Below are 16,605 nucleotides of genomic sequence, written 5' to 3'. Positions count from 1 at the left end.
CTAGCCACTCACTACCACCTCTGCTGCTGCTAACTTTGCCACCACTCAGCTCTGCTGCTGCTACTTGCCACTCTTGCTCTTGCCTCTGCAATGTTGCATTCTGAGGGTCCACCATAAAACCCAGCTCTTAGTGATCTCACTGAGTAGGGAACACATCTCAGCTGCTCTCTCTTCATTACCTTTCACTGCAACACTGTCTCCCCACTGGGTCTAAAACCTAGTCTCTAGACCTGCTCACTAGTGATTTCAACTCTAGTAACTTCTGAACAGAAACAAGGACTCTCTGGGGAGTCCAATCAGCTCTGTCTTTAGACACTAAAAGAGGAGAGCTCAAATGGTGTCTAGGACTCTTTAGGCAGAGTCCATATCAGATAGGAATACCCATCCCACCCCCCATCTCATTTTCACTGGGATTTGATATCCCTAGCCCCTGCTTAGCAAGTGCGTGTCAGTTTAGGGTAACCCCCTTAATCAGAGCCTGCAAAGCACAGTTCTGCTCATACAATAAGGATGATGATTCTAAAGTGAATTGTAACCCAAACCAGCCAAACTTGATCACTTTGGCAAAACAGCTCTGTCTGCTGAATACCTAGGCAGAGTGAGTGTGTCAATGCAAATATGGTCTGCTCCTGAAACCTGTTCCCCCACTTCATCATTGGATGTCAGGGGACAGCTCATTCAGACCCTGCTTACATAGATATCAGTGTATCAGCGCAGCAGGTCTCCTAGGTGATGGACCCAGTGTGGGCTTTGCTTCCCAAGATATACAAGTCACATCCTTTGTTTTCATTCATAAACAGGACACCTGCTGGTGCTTTGTTTCTTCCTGTAGATTCTCTCTTGTAGACACTGCAACCTTATAACTGGAACCTGGGCTCAAGGCAAGTTTATACTACCATGCTACATGGGTGCAGCTGCACCACTGTAGTGTGTCTGGTGGAGACATGCAATGCCTCCACCTCCACAAGAGGCATAAGCTATGGTGGTAGGAAAGCATCTGCTGCTGACAGAGCGTGGCCTGGACAGTGCTTAGGTCACTGTAACTTGCGTTGCTCAGGGGATGGCTTTTTCACTTCTCTAAGTGACGTAAGTTACATCCCCGTAAGTGGTAGTATAGACAAGCCCTTGGTCAGTAAATAGGTCTCTACTGTGAGGTAGACAACACACAATACCTCCCGGTCTGATCATGAGTGTGTCTATTACCACCTCCCTGAAAGGAACACATCCGATGCATGTCACCTCTTGGAGACCTGCCTTAACTCCAAGACCTTAAGAACACAATTTTCAGTATAGAGACATAAGTCCTTAAATATTACCCCACATGCATTTTGCAGTGATTACATCAACCAGTGGGCTACTGGCTCACAGTGAAAATCTTATATGTCACCCTTTAGTAAATTATTATTATGCGCATACATGACCAAGGGAATTCCTTTAAAACCCTATGCACCCTTGGCACCGAGAGGGCCCTGTGTCAAAAATCAGACCCATTTGTTCTCTGACCAAATATTAACATTCTGTAGCTGCTGAACATTCTACTAACAGAGTTAACACATGTAGCATAGCAATATTGCTACTTCCTGCTCAACTATCCAGGCAAAAAAGGTATAGAATAATTTATCCACATCATGCAAATGCTAGAATTAATATTCAGTTACTGCAATTGATTGTAATGGCGAAATATTGTTTAGAGCCAAATTCTGAAGTCCTTAAGCAAGCAAAACATTAACTGAAGTCAGTGAGAGGTTTTCCTCAATTAAGGACACAGAATTTGCCCCGAGTACACGAATTGTACTCGGATACAAAGAGTAAAGCTCTCACTGCTGTGTTCAGTAATAGGAGTCCTGCATGTTCTTTTACCTCCCCGGGCACTAGGCTGCTGTTTATGGCAATATAATCTAAACTAGCTGAGTGTTTAGAGCTTAGAATGACAAGACAGACAAAGGATTTTTAGAACAAAGTGAAGGGATGGCCTGCCATCTAGAAAACAAAAAGGAAGAAGGCAGAAAGGAAGCCACACAGAGTAAAATATACAGCCTCTGACATAAAAGGAAAAGAAACGGGTGTATGAGGCACTTCTCAGGGCACCCAGGGCCAAATATCATCTTGTTCCCACTCACCTCCCGCAAGAGAGAGACTTGCCTGTGCCGGCTAGGCATTAGCTCTCCAACACAACCAGCCTGTCAGCCACTCTAGCACTCTTCTCTATACCAGCCCTGCAGGATAACAGTAGGTGTACCCCAGCCTCTGAGTTCTTTCCAAAGTGTCCACCTGTGGTAACAAGCCCCTGATCACTGGATACCCCCAGAAATCCCAGAGCCTCCTTTCTCAAAGGAGCAGTGTACCCCAGTTTACCTTAGATCACTGCTTCCGTACCAAGAACGGCACTTGAGTTCAGTTACAGTAAAAAAGGAAACTAGTTTAAGAAAGGATAGAGGTTCAGTCAGAAGCAAGCGTAAGCCATGGAAACAAATAGTTACACACATCACAAAACACAAACTAGGGCCTACATTTATTAATAGTCTCCTTTACTATTTAATGGAGTCGATTCTCACCCCAAAGTTCAGTCTTTTGCAACGCTTGCTAGCTCCAAAGAGCCAGGACCCAATCTCTTATGAAGCACCCCTACTCATCAAGGTACCTCCTCAGTGAGTGGATCCAGCATATCTTTCTCCAGCTTGTGATATATTCAGTTTTTATTCACAAACAGGGTGATCCCCAGGCTGTCACACTTTCCTTTTCACTGCCAAGTGGTTTCAGTGTTTATAGTTTGTCTTTGATGGTTTTCCATTGACTTTTCTGGGTTGGTGCAATGATGGACAATGAAGCAATGTATTATATAATTGACTAACCTGGGAAGGGCGACAACTCTCTCCTGCTTCAACCAACCATCACTGAGACATTCTCTTTGTAAACCACTTCTACTCCAAGACCATACTGGTATAATTTTCAGTATAGTTACATTGTTCCTTAACTATTCCCTGTACACACATCCCGGAATGATTACTGAAAGCTTGTAATTTATGGATACTCATAGAGATAGCACATGCTCGCCTTCCTGAATAACTACAGTGAAAGCAGTGTGCACACCCTGCCTGAGACAGGAGTTGCTTGCAAAGAAGAGTGAACCCTTTGCTAGCTGGTACCAGTTGAACTTGTGTCACAGTGTAGTAAGACTTTTTTGTGGTGAGGGGGTGGGGGAAGGGAATGTCAGCAATCTCTAGTGTGGAATCCACTGCAAGTCCAAGAATATCCTGACCAGAAGTGAGCAAAAAAAAAAGTAAAGAGGAGTATTACTGGATGCAGTGGCAGAACGCTAGTGAGACCACTTGTAGATCAGTAAAAGCCCCTCCCTGTAAATTCTAAGAAAATATTTCCTGGTAGAAAGTCCTTCACCCCACCCCCAGTGATACCACTGAATAAAATGTGTTCTTTGTTGGATTCTTACAGGTTTCTTTGGACCCACTTTGAATAGTTTTATCCATGTTCTCATGTACTCCTACTATGGATTTTCTGTCATTCCTTCCATGCGCAAGTATCTGTGGTGGAAGAAATACCTCACTCAGGCACAACTGGTACATTTATATTTCACTTTCTCTTTACTTTTAATAGATTTTTGTCAAAGGAGGTGGCATAAAGCTGTAACCTTGAATATACATCTTTTGAAATGTGGGAAAAGAAGGACCTCTGATTCAAATTTCTGTACCCAAATTCAACCCCAAAGTATGCGTTTCCAGATTGGATCCAAACGCAGAAATCTTGTGAAAAAACCTCATAAGAGTTCAGTATGATCAAATTCAAATTGTGCTGCCAAATCCAAATTCAGCCTCAAACACTAGAATAAACTTAATATGAACAGGGCCTACGGAGCCCATTTTCATAAAGAATATGTTTATTCAGTACTATCTTAATTCATCTGAACTGAACTCACGGGGTGGAACAGGACTGAAGTACTTAGCAAGTTATTTAAGCACGATGATAGAATGTCCAATTGCTGTGGCTTTTAAAGTGTGGTTCTTCTCTGAAAAATAACTACATACAAAAGGCATTTTATTATACATTAGACTTAGTCCCACAGTTTATTCAATTACAGCTGCTTACTTCACGGATGTGTTTTTTGCTTTTTACTCCTGTTAGAGCTGCTAAGTCAATACAGCTCTGGCTCACACAAGACCACTAGAATTGTTAAGCTAGGTTCTCCTGTAGAATCCTTGTTGGTGATACATGAGCCAGTGAGAATCCAGCTTGACCTGTCTACTAACGGAAGTTAAACACACACACAGAAAAATGAACAAACATCCCTTTACTTGTTAAGTTTTCAAATATGATCTGGCATCACTGAGAAACAATCAATCAATGTGCCCTCCTCCCTCCGTGCCATTTTTAGGAAGTAAATTTTCAGAGCAGAACTATTCTTTAAGTAAAGCCTGTTCATAAATGCAAAAAGGCAGACATATTAACTTTACTTAAAAAAAGATACCAAACCTTATTTTTAAGGCTAAGAATGTGAAATGGAGTTTTGCACTTACCTTAACAGCCATTTTCATTCCAGATTTTTGTTGTTGTCGTTATTGTTTTTAACATAGCACATTGATTCTACTTATGGTTTAATTCTAATTTTAATTGTTTTAACCTTGTAGGATTACTGTCAGAGACAAGCTTTTTAAAAGTGGACTATCTTGTCAGCATAAAAGAAAGATTTGCACACTTTTTTGGCTGCCAATCTTCTTTCATTTAAAAAAAGTCTGGCCTTTATTCTGTATGTGTTTCAGGGTAAAAATCTTAGGATACATTTGCAAGTAAATAGAATGGGCCTGATTCTTGCTATCAATACAAGTTCACTGTGTGCAGTACTTTCCAGGATTGAGCCAGTTAAGATTCAGATGTAGCAATAGTACCATGCAGTATACTTTGACAGTGTCATGTTTGGGGATACAATTCAGACCAGTGTGGAGCTGTGTCACCACCTGCCTTGTAAAGCTGGGTGCCTGAAATGCCCTACTGTTGTCCCTCACAAACTGGATGTCAACAACCAGCATATAAAGCATGCAGGTCACATCCTAAGTGTCTATGTGCCGTACATCCCTGGATCAGCAACTTTGACTCTCACAGCCAGCCTACAGCACAACAGTCTCACCATAGCTTCCACCAGCCTTGGTTACTACTACCAAACTGACCCCAACACACTCCCAGTCCTGAAATTTTCCCAAAACCATGTACCCTTTAGTGTCTGGCCCTCTCAAAGAAATAAGGTTAGTTGATCCTTTAAAGAGAGAGACACAAAAGCACATTGCAGATTATTAATTTAACTGGGGTACATAACCCTTCCCTTCAAACAAATCACTGAGTTGATTTATAGTAAAAATAAAACAGATTTAGTAATAATGGGACAGATTAAATGATGTCAAATAAAAGGAATAAAGTTATAAATGGTTGCAAGCAAATAATAGTGAAAACATGCATCTAAATGTCTAAAACTCAGTTTAGTCAGGTACAGACTTTGTTCAAGATGGTTGATCTCATCAAATCTTCCTTCTTCCCAGCCATAGCTGACTTTTCCTCAGTCAGGACTTTCCACAGAAGTACAAGATGTTGTCTTCCTAGGTGAGAGATCTTTGTCTAAGCAGCTCTCTCATCTATATTCAGTTCCCAGAAACTTCACCACCCTGTTGGCCAAAGGACCCATTTTTCTCAGCTTGTAAGACAGCTTGTGTCTGTCTAGTGATGGATGCCAAAGACGGTTTGTCTTTGCTTATATCTTCCAAAGTTCAATTACCTTGTTTCAAGAGGCAGGATGACCTCATGCTGTTTTTCCTATACCTAGGAGGATGGAAGTGGAGTTTCCATTGTTTTGATTCCACCATGCTTAAATTTAGATAGGTGGGAACAGCACAGCTATTTACCTGTCTGGCGGAGATCTGTTTCTCCCTTTGATTGGACAGGTTGTACAGTCTAATATCAATGAGTATCCATAATTCCTTATAAAAATACTTATATAAAATAAAACCCCAGTCTGTCATAGGCTTTCATAAAACAGCTGAGTCAATGAACTTTGTATACATTACTGCATTATAAATCAATTGACTCAATGGCTTGTCACTTGAATTTCTAACCCCCTGTGCGTACAGCCCAGATACAGTTTCTCTTTCTTTCCAGAAGCTGGTCTTCTCCCCTGATTGTTAGCTTGATAGCTTTGTTTACCTAATATGTAAACAGACTTTCACTGTTTCTGCCTGTTGACCAAGCATTCCTTTGTATAGGACAGACCTATTTACCACCTTCCCTTGACAGACCTGGCTTAAACACATTTTAGTCATCATTTCAGCATATAGCCATAACACTTAATACATACCACATACATACATTACTCAAGAATATTACACATCAGTGAGATATTAGATTTCAAATGATACATTACGTGCTGCCTTTTAAAGAAATATCATGACACCAGTGCATGAGGTGATTCTAGGAGAAACTCCACAGATCATAAAAAACGCTCCCATCATTTATGCCCTTCTGCATAGAAAATGGACACTACTAAATCATGGTAAATGCATCACTGATTAAAAAGTCATAAAAGCTATCAATTCTGTAAGATGTTAAAATGATATACTTTTCAGATAACTTTCCTATAGAGCTTTAAAATTGTATGACTTTTTTTTTTTCAAAAAGTTGTGCATCAGCTACTTACGTGCACCAAAGTCTCTCCAAAACAGGAAATGTAGCTCTGGTACAATAAGAAAATGCAAAAATCACATAAAGAAGCAAGAGCACAAGACAAACACTCTCTGAGAAAAATCTGCTTTAGACTGGATAAAGTACACAAAGCCATGTGCCCTTTGTAGTCAGCATTAATACATCAAGAATTGTGTTGTTTCAAAAACATATCATGCTGCACTCCTTACTGGTAGTAGAATGTTCTCTACTTATTTACATTTTAAAAGAAGAAGACTTCTTTATTCTTATTTTGGGAACAGACACCAGCAAAAAGCTCTAAAACGGTCTTGTGAAAATGTGTATTCTTTGAATCAGGACTGCATCTTAGGTCTTTTGTTTTCCTGCACACTTAAAACAGAATAATGCCTCATTCTAAATAAAACTACATACAGTACATTGGTTCCATAGAGTACCGCATAATTCATTCGGTTGGATAGGGTCATATGATCCAGTTAATTAGGCCATGTTTGATAATCCAAAATAAAGATCTTTTGCAGCTCCCTCCCCATCTCATTTCTCCTTTATTTGCTGTATTCTTACACCTACCAACACAACCAACGCCTGCCTGACCCAGACTTCTAGTTTCTCCTTTAAAATGGATGTTCCATTTTCAGCTCAGTCTTTTGAAATGACTTCTTCAGGTCTCAGATATTCATCAGGTTTCTCTCAGGTTCTGCTTTAAAGATGATGCTGTAGGTGGCACAGTGTTCTAGGGGACATCCCAGCCCTATTAAAAGAGCATAGCTACCAGTTTGCCAGCCAGTCCTGGAAGAAAACTTGTGTTTTCAAAAGTATCTATAAAATGGCCAACCCTTAATTCTTTAGGCCTTATATGGGAATAATTCTGATAGGCTTAGAACAATGTCCCCAACATAATGCTCACAAACTACAAAAAAATTATAATCTGGAGATTGCATAGGAAATACCTGATTAAATGATCACCATCCTCTTTCCTGAAAATGCTCAAATAGTAACAAACAAACAAAAAAATCCTCATCTAAATGTATATAAATAAAATATATGTCTTTTACAGATTCAGTTTCTGCTCACCATTATCCACACTCTTAGTGCTGCTGTGAAGCCATGTGGATTTCCATTTGGTTGCCTCATGTTCCAGTTTTCATACATGGCCACACTGGTTATTCTGTTTATAAACTTTTATATTAAGGTAAGCTGGGGAAATTAAAACTCTTACACTGAGGTCTAATTTCAGGTTATATTTATTCATCAAGCTCCTGATTTGCTGATGAGTGCAACTCTGTGAATTTATACCACCATGCACTGTGCTACCAGAAATCAGAAATCTAGAATGTTTTGCCAAATGGACTGATCCATGACATAAGAAACCTTAATACAATCAAATTGTTAGCATTTTATTAAAAGAAAATACCAGATTTTTTTTGTTTTTGGTGGGTATTTATGTTTGTTGTTTTTTGTTTAGTTGGTTTTTTGCTATTATATAAAATATATCTTTAAAAACAACAAACAACAACAACAACGCAGTCTCTGCAAAATGCAAATTCCAGTCTCAAAGACTGAATTTATTGCTGTTTTAATACAATGAGCCTTTTATCACTGGATAACCTTGTTGTAATGGCTGCAAATTGAGAAAAATTCAGGCTAAGTGAGTGATGTGTATATTAAAATGCCTTATCCAATACCCGTGGAAGAACTGGGCATCAGATGGGGCCAACAATGAGCTATGTCTCAAATTACATCCTTGTAGCCAATTGATCAGATAAAAAAAATTTGGACCAATAGCCTTTCATGCAGGATCATAGTTTAATTCAACTCCCTAGTAGGTCACACATCCAACAGTTACCAGGTCTCAGATCCTATCTATACAATTTAAACAGTGTTCAATGTGTACTGAACAGGTTTTGAGGTATTAGTTTCATTTCACTTTTATTTTTAAAGGCATGCTTGGAAATATCCTAATGCAGAAGTAAATTGAAATACATTTACTATTTTTTTCCCCCCATCCTTACATTTTCTCCATATAATTTTTAAATTTTGATATGCTGATTCAGGGTACAAAACTCCAAGAAAGAGTGGAATTTTGATATCATTTTACATGTTTCCCCAGTCTAAACACAAATGCGCAGGAATATCTGTTTTTGGAAATTCTACATTTAGGCCTTGTCTACACTAGCAAGTTTCTGCACAACAAAGCTGCTTTCTGCTGTGTAACTCCTGAGGTGTACACACGGCCAGGCCACTTAGTGCACAGAGACTGCGCAGTTGCAGCACTGTAAATAAATAAATAAATATAAAAAAAATATACCTACTCCAGTGAGAGGCATACAGGTTTCTGCGCCAGGGCTACAGCACCACAGTGCCAGTGTAAACATCCTGGTTGATTACAGCACTGCAGTTAGCCTCTGAGAGGTGTCCCACAATGCCTGTTCTCACCTCTCTGGTCATCGATTCGAACTCTACTGCCCTGCCCTCAGGTGCTCCACCCCTTAAATTCCTTGGTAATATTGAAAGTCCCCTTCCCGTTTGCTCGGTGATGCGTGCAGTGGTCTCAGCACATCTTTCTAGGTGACCATGCCTGCTTCGTGCACCTGGCGATCCCCTGCTTGGAGCAATGCCGAGCTGCTGGACCTCATTGGCATTTGGGAAGAGGAGGCTGTCCAGTCCCAGCTGCGCTCCAGCCGTAGGAATTATGATACCTACAGATAGATTTCACAATGCATGACAGAAAGGGGCCATGACCGGGACACACTGCAGTGCAGGGTCAAAGCGAAGGAGCTGCGAAACGTCTTCCGCAAGGTGCGAGAAGCAAAACACCGTTCTGGTGCTGTGCCCACAAGCTACCGGTTCTACAAAGAGCTAGATGCAACACTCGGTGGCAACCCCACCTCCACTGCGAAGACCACTCTGGATTCTTTGGTAACTCGTGTGACAGTCAATGCGGACTGAGTCAGGAAGAGGAAATCTTGAAGGAAGAGGGGGACCCAGAGGCAGAGGATGACTCGGAGGCCAGAGATACATGCAGCCAGGAGCCCTTCTCTACCCCAGAGGTGGCTAGCCAGTCACAGTGGTCAGAACTTGGTGAAGCACAAACAGGAGAGGAAGCCCCTGGTAAGTGGCTTTGATTTTGGGAATTGCTGAAGTGAGTTCTTGGGGCCAGGAGGGTTGCAGAAAGCAGGCTTGTGTCTGTATGTTGCACATACCACCACATACCTAGTCTGAGCAGCAGAACAGGGTGTTGATTGACTCCCACACTTCACAGAAATCTGCCTCAGATCTCCAGGAAACTCTCTTGGAGCTACTGGGCAATCTGCTGCGCAGGTTCTTTGGCAGAGCTTCTTTGGTTCTTGCCCTATTAAGGGTAACTTTCCCACGCCACTCTGCCATCAGCCTAGGGGACCATTGCTGTACATAGGTGAGCCGCATAAATGCCAGGGTGGAAGCCACAGTCTTGGAGAAGACCCTCCCTTGATTCCCTGCTCACCCTCAGCAGTAAGATATCTTCCCACATTTTCCACAGACTGTGTTAATTATGGGACAGTAATGATTATAAGGTCCCCCCTACAGTGCTGCCTCTCCCCAAGAGCTACGTGCCCAGTGTACAGCAGGGTCCAGGAAGAGTGATTTCCCCGCCTCTGTGGTTCCTCATCATTTTGGGGGTCTTGTGGCTCATGTGTGCTTGCCTGGGGTCAGCCAGTTAGCGACAGGTATGTGAATAGTGGCTGCGTTTTAAATCACTGAATCAGTGGTCTGCGTGTTGCAAACAATACTACTTCTGTAAAATGTTGCACTTTGGCTTCACAGAGATAACAAAGAGGGAGGCTGGGCTCCCAAGGTTACTGCCAGCCAAATGGCTGCGCAGAATTAGAAAGCAGCTACGAAAAACTAAAGAGGACTTTCTGTGTGATATTATGATGCACTCCATGGCTGAAAAACATGAATTGAAGGAGCGGCAGGACAGCAAGAAGAGGGACCGAAAGGAGAACGTGGTGCACCAGAACGAAGCAGCTCTTAAAGGTTATGGAGCACCAAGCAGACACGCTCCAGGCGCTACTAGCACTGCCAACTAAGCAGTGCCACACCCATCCTCCCTTGCAGCTGCTGTCGCAAAACTTTCCCATGTGCCTTCCAGACACTGCAACACTCTCTTATCAACCTCCTGGCTCCAGTCTGTACCCGCTGCATTCCACTCCTGCCCCATCACAGTCCAGCCCTGTGGACTCCCATTAACCACTGCACTCAACACCTGTCCCTCTGCAGTTTAGCCCTGCTGAAGAACAGTACCTGCTGCACTGTACTGCAAAGGACATGGTTGCATATGATACCTGGACATACACAGATCTTTAACTGTCCCAGGACACCCCCACCTTCCCACATCCCCCACAGTGCTGAGGTGTTTTTTGTTTGTCTCTCTCCTCCGGTTGTTGTTTTTTTAATAAGAGAATTGTTTGGGTTTCAAAGCAATCTTTATTCCATCAACTGAAAGCAAACAGAGCCCTGCAAAGCAACAGGCAATTTTCTTAAGCCTTCATAGTGCATCGTCTGCACCAATCACAATCACCTCCAAGCATTACAAGCACTGCACTCCCAAGCATAGCAACAAATATTAGTGGATTTCAGCTTCCAAACTGCTTCCTCAAGGCAACCCTGATCCTTATGGCCCCATGCTGCGCCCTGGTCTCTGGCTATTCAAATTCAGCCTCCAGGCACTGAGCCTCAGTGGTCCAACCCTGAGTGAAGCTTTCACCCTTCCCTTCACAAATATTATGGAGCCGTTATAAGCATAGGAATATTGTCATCAGCCAGGTCCATTTAAAGGCAGCACCAGTGGGCCTTTAAATGGCCAAAAGCGCACACAGTCATTCTGCACTTGCTCAACCTGTTGAAACTCTCCTTGCTGCTTTCAAGGTGCCCCGTGTGATCCTTCATAAGCCACGGCATTAAGGGGCAGGCGGGGTCTCCCAGGATCAAAATAGACATTTCCACTTCCCCTACAGTGATCTTCTGGTCCGGGAGGAAAGTCCCTGCTTGCAACTTCTTGAACGGGCCAGTGTTCCGAAAGATGCACATGTCATGCATCTTTCTTGGCCAGCCTGTGTTAATGTCCGTGAAACACCCACAGTGATCCACAAGTGCCTGGAGAACCATTGAGAAATACCCCCTTTCAATTTATGTACTCGTGACCTGGTGCCAAAATTGGAGTGTGTGTACCATCTATCGCCCCTCTGCTGTTATGAAAGCCCATTTGTGCAAAGCCATCCACAATATCACGCACATTGCCCAGAGTCACGACCTTTCAGAGAAGGATGCAATTAATGGTCCTGCACACTTCCGTCAACATAAGTCCAAAGGCTGACTTTCCTACTCCGAACTGGCTAGCAACCGATTGGTAGCAGTCTGGAGTAGCCAGCTTCCACAGTGCAATCGGCACGTGCTTCTCCAACGACAGGGCAGCTCTCATTCTCGTGTCTTTGCGCCACAAGGCTGGGGTGAGCTCATCACACAGTGCCATGAATGTAGCTTTCCTCAGTCAAAAGTTCTGCAGCCACTGCTCCTCATCCCAGACGTGCATGACCATGTGATCCCACCACTCAGTGCTGGTTTCCCGAGTCCAAAAACGGCATTCCACTGTAGCCAGCACCTTCATTAATGCCACAAGCAATCTCATGTTGTAGCTACTATGTGTGGCGAGATCAGTGTTGAACTCTGCTGGCCTTTGTAGTTTAAGGAATAACTCCACTGCCACTCGTGATGTATTAAGGACAGCGAGCATCATATTGATCAACAGTGCAGGATCCATTCCTGCAGACTGAAGAGGCAGAGCGTGCAGTACACAAACTGTTGAAAGATGGCGCCAATTGTGGACAGAAATGCAGGGATTGCTGGGATGTGAAGCAGTGCATCACAGGGCCTTGGGACAGGACCCAGGATGCCCCGCAACCCCTCCACCTTCCCACAAATCTTAACAGCAAAAGAGGAAGAGATGCTCTGTGGGATAGCACTGCTCTGAATACTGATGTAAGTGTCGCAAATGTGAACATGCTATTGCGCAGACAGCTAGTAGTGTGAACACACAACAGAGGTTTCCCTTCAGCACTCTCTGAGCAGCCCTGTAACTGCTGGCAATGTAACTGCCAGTTTAGATGTGCCTTACCTAATCTTTTCAGGTAAGTCAGAGACAACACAATAGCCCCTGATCTTGTTGAAATCAGTATTTAGACTGATTAATAAAAATTATTATTATTATTAATTATTGAAAATAGATTAACTGCTGATCAGCACAGATGCCCACTTAAACTTGTCTGCATTTTCCTCAGTAGAATGCATGCCCATTAACATCTAGTTTCTCATTTACCAGTTGGGATGATAAAGAGGCCTATTGAGAGACCACAAACTGTTTTATGTGAGTCAAAGAAATATGGGTCATACATCCGCAAAACACTACTAGTTCTAAGTAAAGGACTCTGGCTAGAGGTTGGAGAGGCAGATGAAAGAAAAGGAACCTCTATAAATTTTTAATATTTTGGGGAGACTCACACAGAAAGAGCATTGTTAGAAAAAGTCAACAGGCATTGGTGCTTAGCTCTAAAAGTGAGCATCAAATTGAAGTGTCAGGTGCAATATATTTCTCAAGTTTGTAAATGAAAAATAATTTTAGAAATTACAGGTGACAGGAAAGTTAAAACGTACCATTTAAAAATATCAGCTCTACTGTATGGGCTTTGGAGCCTGCTGAGGTCTTAAAACAAACAGGTTGAGGTTTGCCAAAATAAATCAGTTAGTCTTTAAGGTGCCACCAGACTCCTTGTTTTTGTGGATACAGACTAACATGGCTATCCCTCTGATACAGTACTTGTTAAAATAAATGTTTGCTTAAAATAAAGATTTTTTAAAAAAAATCAAAAAGGGAAGAAAATTAAATGAGAGATATATAAAGTACAATCAATGAAAGGCACAGTGATGTGTATAATACGCACAGCACAGTAGCTCAAGGGTTCTGGTCTAAGCAGAAGTGACCCATCATCCTGTTCTATTAGGGTTCCTATCCTGCACCCATCATGGTGGTATCTTACAGCCATTTGGTGGCCTTTGTGAAATGTTTTACTTTTTCCCCTTCTAGGCTTTTATATGGTTATAATCACTCCAGTATCTGAGCACCTTACACTAGCCCTGTGAGGTAGTCAAGTATTAGGACTGTGACTCAAAAGATCTGGTTCTGCCATAGACCTTGGATAGTCTCTTTGTGCCTCAATTCTTCATATGGAAAATGGGGATAAGAGCACTTCCTTGGCCCGTGTTATTTCAGTCTTCGGGGCAGGGGCGCTTTCTTACTCTGTGTGTCCATACAGTGCCTAGCACAATGGGTCCTTTGCCTCAGTCGAGATCTTTAGGTGTTACAGCAATACCAGTAAAGACTTCCCATATTGTACATAGCATAGCTCCCTTAGTTCAACCTGTAATCTGATACGTATTTGCCTCTAGAGAACAGCTGAGAGCTCAAGTCAAACTTTTACAATTAATTGTAAGACGTAGTGTGTGTGTGTGTGTGTGTGTGTGCGCGCGAGCACACCTCTACTAAATGAAACCAATTATTTACCTTGGGATTTTGCTCTTTATAGACATACCAGAAAATGCCTTCAAGAACCGATATGAAGAAGGTCCCTCCTGTGACAGAAATCAGGAATGGTTTCCATAAAGACTACTTCACTGCAGCCAATGGGGTTCTGAACAATAAGAAAGCACAATAAGTACAGTAACTCAATACTACATTGTAGTATTTTTCCACTTTTTCTAAATTAAAAAAAAGACAGTTACAAGACACAGTTTTAGTGTAAACTCGGACTCAGTTTGGTTACATTTATCAGGTCTTTGTACCAGACATTTATTAATGTATTGCTATTTAGATTTTAACAGTGTGTAGCTTTAAGTGCTTTGTCCAAGATCACCATCAAAATGAGAACGGCCATGTGAGGCATCATCCCCTTCCCACATGTAAAAAAGGTACATTCGTCAATCTCTAATGTTGACACAATGCCTTACAAAAACATTTCACTGGGAAACCCAAAGAGTGGTCACATTTTCATGGTAGCCTTCAAAAGGTAGGGTTTTATTCAGACTAAAAGGTTTGGGCACATCCTATGTACATGGAGGGTCTCCAGAATACCTGTGTCATGCTCTGCTGACTTAAGCTGAAAGGCAGTGAGTGGTCAACCTGTTTTGACTAATTTAGTCAAGACCACTTATGGAAATCAACAGGATAGATAATTCATACCAGTGCTTGACTCCATTAGCACCCCTGTTCTGCCCCTTCACAGCCTCTCTCAAAACACACTCCATCGTGTGTCAGTCCCGAGGACATCAAACCTCCCTCCATCATCATAGAAATTTTTATTTCAGGAAAATAATGCAACTAATGGAACAATAATTAGTGTCAGTCCCTGTGCCCCACATTTACAATTTCAGCATGCACAGAAATATGCACCACACATTTGCTTTATGCACATAGGGCCTAGTCCAAAAAACTCAAAGACGACAATGGCTTTGTCTAGATTAGGGTTTAAAGGTGTGGTGTTAGATGCAGTTACCTGACTCCATTTAATTAACTCCTTTGAGAACTCTAGTGGAGACAAAGGAGCTGTACTTTAGAGCGAGCTAGTTGGTCCAGTTAAAGCTAGGAGAAATTTGAGTAAATTCTTTGACCACTTGTCACAAAAGCAGAGTTGACAGGAAAGCCCATGATTTTTAATTTAATTAAAAAAAATAACCTAGTGAGGACAAGCCCTTAAAAGCCATAAAGAGTCTCAAATGCATGTGAAGAAAAAAATACTAATGCACAAACAGCCTGCATATGAATCAAATTCCCATGCTATATGAAAGGACTCTGGAAAGTAAATTGAACTTAAGAGGAGTGAATCCCACAGAATCCAGGGCACATCCTATAGGAATTGCCATATCAGAACTGATCAGTAGCCCACCGGTCCAGTCTCCATCAGTCACTAATGGAGAATGCACCCTATGAAGATGTAAAAAAGTAGCAGATTGTGCTACTGTATTCTGTAAAGAGGGATGGAGGAGATTTCCTATCTCTAGCTATTAAACTGGTTGTGCCTTGAAGCACAGAGATCATTGTCCCTTGTAATTTTATCTGTACAGATATTATTCTTAGTCAAATAAATGCTAAACTGATATTAGTCAATTTTATTTTCTCTCACCAACCTATTCACCTCAGTAACACCCTGCAGCAGTGAGTTCCCTAGGTTAGCTGGACATTACTTTTTAAAAAGTATTTCCCCAAATCCATTGCATTTATTTAGTTTTGCATTTGCCCCTCTTATTCTTGTATTATTCCCGTATTCCTATCCCATCCCACCCTATTCCCGTATTATGAAATGGGGCAGAACACATCTCCTCTAATTCTCTTTTTCAAACTAAAGTAGTTCTAGCTTCTTCAAACCCCTCTTATAGGGAAACATTGCCAACTCAAAAAAAAACAACTCTCTAGTAATTTTTTACTACCCTTTACTGGATAACGGACATCAATACCAACCCCGCAGCTCCCACAAGTTCAGAAAGCTTTGTAGGAATGCTATTGACTGGCCCTTCCTCTCATCTCTGTTTGGCTTGTTGAGGTGAGCACATGAGAGAGCTGAGGTACTGAAGTGATGGGAGAAATTCCAAATCCCTGTCCTCAAATTCTCTCAGCTGGTCTGCCTGGAGACTCCACTCTTCTGGCTGAGCCCATGGCCCCAGAAGTATCACATGTAAAGAGACAGTCAGCTGCCTTAGGGAATATTGTATGCAGGCAGACACCAGTTTAAGTGAGTAGAGATATTAGTAGAAGGAAGAAGGAGCAGACACACTAGGGACTTGGGAGCAATAAGAAAAGGAGCAGATTGAGGTGATGGGGTAACA

At 42.0% G+C, this 16,605-nt stretch overlaps 1 protein-coding gene across 1 annotated transcript in view; it reads left to right on the top strand.

Moving 5' to 3' along the window:
• The window catches only part of ELOVL2 (ELOVL fatty acid elongase 2), an 87,601-nt gene extending 72,386 nt beyond the window's left edge, over positions 1–15,215 (top strand). The window contains exons 6-8 of the mRNA XM_050941643.1: positions 3,451–3,575; positions 7,751–7,885; positions 14,313–15,215. Of these exons, the coding sequence (XP_050797600.1) occupies positions 3,451–3,575; positions 7,751–7,885; positions 14,313–14,441 (389 nt within the window). The 3' untranslated portion in view covers positions 14,442–15,215. The remainder of the gene's footprint in view (positions 1–3,450; positions 3,576–7,750; positions 7,886–14,312) is intronic.
• Positions 15,216–16,605: the final 1,390 nt, after the last annotated feature.

Source organism: Gopherus flavomarginatus, chromosome 2 (genome assembly GCF_025201925.1).
Source record: "Gopherus flavomarginatus isolate rGopFla2 chromosome 2, rGopFla2.mat.asm, whole genome shotgun sequence".
NCBI lineage: Eukaryota > Metazoa > Chordata > Testudines > Testudinidae > Gopherus > Gopherus flavomarginatus.
This window is presented reverse-complemented; position numbering and strand designations above follow the sequence as displayed.